Source organism: Microtus ochrogaster, chromosome 16 (assembly GCF_000317375.1).
Source record: "Microtus ochrogaster isolate Prairie Vole_2 chromosome 16, MicOch1.0, whole genome shotgun sequence".
Taxonomy (NCBI): domain Eukaryota; kingdom Metazoa; phylum Chordata; class Mammalia; order Rodentia; family Cricetidae; genus Microtus; species Microtus ochrogaster.
In genome coordinates this window covers 50643654-50649705 of record NC_022018.1, presented here as the reverse complement: position 1 = coordinate 50649705, position 6052 = coordinate 50643654, and the positions used below count along the sequence as shown (strand labels likewise).

The following is a 6052-nucleotide window of genomic DNA, read 5'->3' as shown; positions in this document are numbered from 1 at the left end:
GCCTAGGCTCCCCCAAAGCCAGTATGTGCAGTCGCACTTTTTAAAATTAACTTATTTTATGTTGTGCTGTAGGCAAGCATTCTACCACTGAACTACGTCTCATGCCTCATCTGTACTTTCAAAAAGGGTGTCCAATTTAATCATTCACCTAAGTTTTTCACATACATAAAAATACATATGTATTTCTTTACATGTAAAACATGTATTCTGCATTCACAAGATGGGCAGCGCTCAGGACAACGGGATCCGCGAACGCACCTACAGCTCCTTGGCCGCCACCCCTTCCGCCCCTATCACGACCTGACCCGGAGTGGGAGGAGCTCGCAGGCTCAGGGGAGTGGGAGGGTCTGGGCGCTCGCCCCGCCTCACCATTTCCGCCGCTGCGCAAACTCCTCCTCCGCGCTCTGGGCGGAGCCCTTTTGCGAGCGCGGGGGCGAGGCTTTGGTTTAGGGGCGGGGTCCTTGTGCCAGAGGCGGGATCAACACGACGTAGGAGGGGCCTGAGAGTCTTGGGCGTGGCCTGGAGAGCAAAGGCGTCCGCCGGTTCTGGGAGGGGTTCACACGCCCTGGTAGGGCCTATAGGACAGGAGCCCGGGCGTCTTCTCAGGGGCGGAGCCTGTCAGTATGGGGCGGGGGCTTTGTCCCAGAGGCGGGGCCTACGCGTCACTGCACTGGTCGGGGTGTTGCAACTCAGGTGTCCCCCCCCCCCAGGGTCAGAGGAAGGCAGCAGTGCGCAGCCAGGTAAGTTCCCCGCCGGTGAGAAAGGCAGTGCTGTTGCTAAGACTGTTACAGACTTCTTCAGAAGGGAGTGTGTGAAAAGCACGGATGACCAGCTACCCGCGTCCGGAAAAGGGGCTTAGGGAACCGCCGCAAAACCCGGGAAGAGGTCAGAATGCAGAGGCTTTGAGTCCTAAGACTCCGTGCTTAGTGGCGTGTTTCCTGTGTTTTACACGTGTCCAAGTGTCATTCCAAAGTCATGCTCGAGATCTGTGCGCTTTAGTGAAGTTACTTTTTAGTTTAACGAAATTTAGGAATAAAGCTAAAGCAGACGTCAGGCGTTATGGGGCAGGCCTGTAACCCAGCTTGAGAGTGCTGAGGCAGGAGGCACTCAGTGAGTTAGAGATCAGCCCCAACTACATGGTAAATTCCAGAAAGACCCTCTGTTTAAAATAATAATAATAATCCTAAAGCAAAACAAGTGTTTTTTAGGGCTTGGACCAATGAGCATACTGGGTGTGAACATTTATGACAGGAAACTATTGTGGGTTTGTATTTTCTTATCGTCGTACTTTGCACTTTTATTGTGTTCAGAATTTTATTTCTCCAGAAATGAACAGTGAAAACCACATTGAGGCCCTGTTACTACAGCTAAATGATTGCATTTATGACTGCTTCGGTGAGAGGGATAGAGCTGGGCAGGGTTCTAAGTTCAGAAGAGCACTTCTTTCTGAGGGCAACTTTTGGAGCCACAGTTTCTGATGATAGGAAATCCAGATAGGAGAAGAGCAATTCTCTTGCTTTTCTATATCCACAATAATCCTTTCAGAATTCTAGGCTTTGCCCCCGACATCAGAACCTGGAAAAAAGCCTTTAGTTAATAAACACTTGCTGTGAGGTGCGTCTTTCTTCCCAGAGTTAAGGATGGTGTCCTTTAATCCTAAGTACGGACTCTAAATCATGCAACAAAATGGGAATTTCCTTAAATTGCTACTTTTGTGATGGTTGCTGTTTCACAGATAAAATTTTTACATTTAAGTCATATAATTGCCAGGGATTTAAAGGGCAGTTGGGGATTCTGGGAGGAAAATTATATTTCTTTATTTTATTTTATGTGAACAAATGTCTTATTTGTATTCCTGTGTGACATATATATAAACCACCACGAGACATCATGTAATTTCTGGGAATCATACCTTTGTCCTTTGCAAGAAGAATATGTGCTCTTAATCATGGAATCATCTCTCTAGTTCCTAGAATTGTGGTACTATATTGCCCTTAATATTGAAAGGGCGAGCATCTCCTGACATACTCAATCTGCAGTTGCAGGTACATGAAGCTTCTACCCCCTCAGTTCCTTTCTTGTGCATGTTCTCATGCAAGTGGGAGCAGGGCTAAAGCTCAGAGGCATACTGCTTGCCTGGAGCACACGAACCCAAGACCCTTCCAAAAGCTATGAGAACGTTATTTGACAATACAATCTTTCAATAATGTAGCAGTAATATATTGAACCCACGTATTTATCTTCTTCACCCTCCTGAAGCCCTACCAAATGTCGGGATTTTTAAATGCATCAACCATTCATGAAGGAAGCAGAGAACTGCTGGGTAAGCACTCCATGGGTTCAACAGGCTGAACTCTGATCTGGCCATGGGGCCAGCCAATGGATGATCTCGGCAGTCCAGAATCCGAACTCTCCTGTCTTAACAGTACTAGTCCCAGAAGTGGGTGTGGGAGTGGAACGGGGGCAATGATTGGCTGAATTTATGGTCTCAAAAAGGATAAAATCCCAAACTACTTTCGTCAACTTCTTACAGCCAGGTTTCCACTCCTTGTTACTTCTGCAGGCTTGTAGGGTGGGGTGCAGGTTATTCTCTGAAGCCGACTTTCCTGACATAGAACAGTGAAGTGTTCTTAGTCCTAGACTCGCTGAAATGTAATTTTTGGTATGACTTATTGGATGTTGAAAGTTGGGTTTTGTTGTTTGGTTGGTTTTGGTTTTTTTTTTGTTGTTGTTGTTGTTTTTTTGTTTTGTTTTGTTTTGTTTTGTTTTTTGGTTTTTCGAGACAGGGTTTCTCTGTGGCTTTGGAGCCTGTTGTAGACCAGGCTGGTCTCGAACTCACAGAGATCCACCTGCCTCTGCCTCCCGAGTGCTGGGATTAAAGGCGTGCGCCACCACCGGCCCGGCTTGGTTGGTTTTGTTGTTTCTTTATTTTGATACAAGGTCTCACTGTAGCCCTGACTGGCCTGGAACTCACAGAGAGCCTCTTGCCTCTGCCTCCCTAGTGCTGGGCTTAGAGGCATAGGCCACCATGCCTGTCTTGTTTGTTTTTGAGAAAGGGCCCTGCTATGAAGCCTTGGCTGGCCTGGAACTGGCAACAACCCTCTTGTCTCCCAAGGACTGGGGACATGTGATACCACCCTGACTTCGATGTTGACATTTTTTTTAGATTTATTTATTTATTATGTATACAGTGTTCAGTCTGTATGTGTGCCTGCAGGCCAGAAGAGGGCATCAGATCTCATGACAGATCCTTGTGAGCCACCATATGATTGCTGGGACTTGAACTCAGGACCTCTGGAGGAGCAGTCAGTGCTCTTAACCACTGAGCCATCTATTTTTAAGAAGCTATTGCCAGAGGGTTTTGTATAGTTCATCAACAGAATCACAAGTCCTGATGTCATTGCAGATATTTTTCCATTTAGGCACTGGAGATAATATCCTCTGAGACAAAAATTGTCTTCAAACTATGGCTGATGCCACCTCACTCCGTGTGAAAGAGCTCCCCAGTGCTGAAGTGCAGAAGAACCATGTACTAACCCTGGAAGAATGGCAGGATAGGTGGGTGACCCGTAACATCGGATTTCATCAGGAACAAGGGAATCGGTAAGACGTGTTTGGTCTCCGACAGAGAAATGATTCATCAGAAATGGGCTGGGGTGAGGTGGGGTGGGGAGGTAATGTGTGCCTCAGTTGGCAGAGAGCCATGCAGGACTCTTGGTGTGATCCACAACACTGAACAAAATTGGGCAAGATGGCATATGCCTATAATAACAATTGAGAAATGGGAGCAAGAAGGATCAGAAGTTGAAGCTACATAAGTGAGTTTGAGGCCAGTGCTTGGCTCTGTGAGACTTTGCCTCTGAAAGAAAAGGAAGGGGGAGAAGCAAAAAGAAGCTGACTTTAAAAGTAATATTCAAATATAATTTTGGATTTATTTTTATTGTAATAGTCTCATATTATGCAGCCTCTCACATACCAGAAAGTATCCATAGCCTGCCATACTTTAATTAGCAGTGTGTGTTTTCTTTCATTGTATAATGATTTGACTTGCAGACAATGACATCTTAGATTTATGAAATGTGTTTTCTTTTTTAAAACCACCATACTTTGGTGCTTATACATGCAGCAAAATGCTGAAGCAAGATTTAAGCTTATGTCTCTATATATTCAAAAGTGAGGGTGAAGGCCGGCAATCTGGCTCTGCCCAGGAAGGCATGTGCCACCAACCCCAACAGTCTGCCTTTCATCCCTAAGCCCCACAGGATGAACTGACTCTTGGAAGTTGTCTTCTGACCCCCAGACATGTGCCATGACAGACGTGTACACACACACACCACACACACCACCACCATCATCATCATAAATTAATTAAAGTTTAAAAAGAGTTAAGCTCATTGAGAAGCTATTCTGTATTGAAAGGATTGAAATGTAGATAGGTCTATAGAACACTTAACACCACTTAGGTCACAACAGAAATCAGAGTGTAAGTGTGGTGATTAGGACAGACTTTTCCAGATGTATCACTCACAGAAGCAGAAGTTATTTTACAGTCATGAAAACTCAGGTTGTTAGTCATATTTAATACTAAGTAGCTGTGTAATGAAGCAAGTTCCTTAGCTGCCCTGTTTCTTTAAGTGTAAACTGGAGGTTGTAATAATTTACATTATCTTCTTTTTCCATTAGTTGGGAGCTTGGGAAGTTCTTAGTGTCATTAATTCTATTCCCTTCTCCTGTGCATTGGGCTAGTTAAAGCAAGCACTGTTGTAACTTTGTTTTTCTCCCTAGGCTATTAAAGAAGCATTTGGATACATTCCTTAAAGGCCAGAGTGGATTGAGAGTGTTTTTCCCTCTCTGTGGAAAAGCGGTTGAGATGAAATGGTAACCATTAACTAGTTTGTGTGGAGTATACTTGGGGTGAATATTTAACAACATATGTGTATGTTAAAAAATGGGGGGTGGGGGAGCAGGAGAAGTATAGGGAGTGGGAACTGGGATTGGTATGTAAAATGAGAAAAGATTGTTTAAAAAAATTTAAAATATTCTCAGAGTCATCTGTGGCAGGACGTGAGGTGACAGCAAAAGGATCAGAAATTCAAGATCAGCCTTGGCTACATATATGTTCAAGGGCCACTAGGCTAGGTGAGGCCCTGTTCAAAGAGCCAGTCAAGCAATCATGCAAAGATTAACAACAAAATACCATCCTCAAATCCGAGTGTCTTTATTTTAGGAGACTCTGTCATAGTTATAAAATTAGAGATACTGTTTCCAAACAACAAGAGTGCAAACTGAGTCAGGCATGACCTTGTCTTCCTGTATTTTGTTTCAAAGGCCCCCAGAAAATAGTTTGTGGGGACCTGAGGATTTAGCACACTTGGTAGAGCACTTGCCTAGCATGCACAAGGTTCAGTCCCTGACATTGCTTAAAACAAGGGTGGTGGTATGCACTTGTGATCTTGGCAATTATGGAGTGAATTAATTAGGAACCAGCAGGGGAACTCTAGCCTCCTTTTTCATATCTCCTGGATCTGTGTATGTGGTCTAATGTCTATAAGTAGCTTAGAGATTTCAATAACTATGGATGTTTGGAATGGAAGGCAACAGAAAAACACAAAGTGTAGCAAACCTTTTAGCAGGATAGTGTTTGTAGTCCAGAGTTCAGCTCAGCTCTTCCGCCCATGAGCAAATAGGAGATTTTGTTAGTGTGAGTCACCATTATAAACCCAGTGGTGAAGAAAGTAGTTCTTGTAAGCAGTCCTCTGCAGAAAGACCTCACGCCAATCAACAAGTCGCCATTACTACAGGGCTACCCTGAGTCACAACCCTAGAAATTACTTTTACACACAACACTGCTGTCATAATGCACAGCCACAAACACAGCCTCCAAGATGTGTATTTGCTTAAATCTTAAATGTTGAGAACTCCTATCGATCACTAGGCAGGAAGGAAGAAAAGATCAGTGGAAAAGGTTAGTAAATACAAAATAGGCTTACCTTTAAAATGCTCAGTCCCACCGGGCGATGGTGGCGCACGCCTTTAATCCCAGCACTTGGGA

The 6052-nt window shown here is 44.4% G+C and overlaps 1 protein-coding gene across 1 annotated transcript in view; it reads left to right on the top strand.

Moving 5' to 3' along the window:
- The first annotated feature begins 583 nt into the window (after window positions 1-583).
- The window catches only part of Tpmt (thiopurine S-methyltransferase), a 21848-nt gene continuing 16379 nt past the window's right edge, over window positions 584-6052 (top strand). Inside the window, exons 1-3 of the mRNA XM_013349091.2 lie at window positions 584-739; window positions 3421-3603; window positions 4786-4878. Coding sequence (XP_013204545.1) covers window positions 3467-3603; window positions 4786-4878 — 230 coding nt within the window. The 5' untranslated portion in view covers window positions 584-739; window positions 3421-3466. The remainder of the gene's footprint in view (window positions 740-3420; window positions 3604-4785; window positions 4879-6052) is intronic.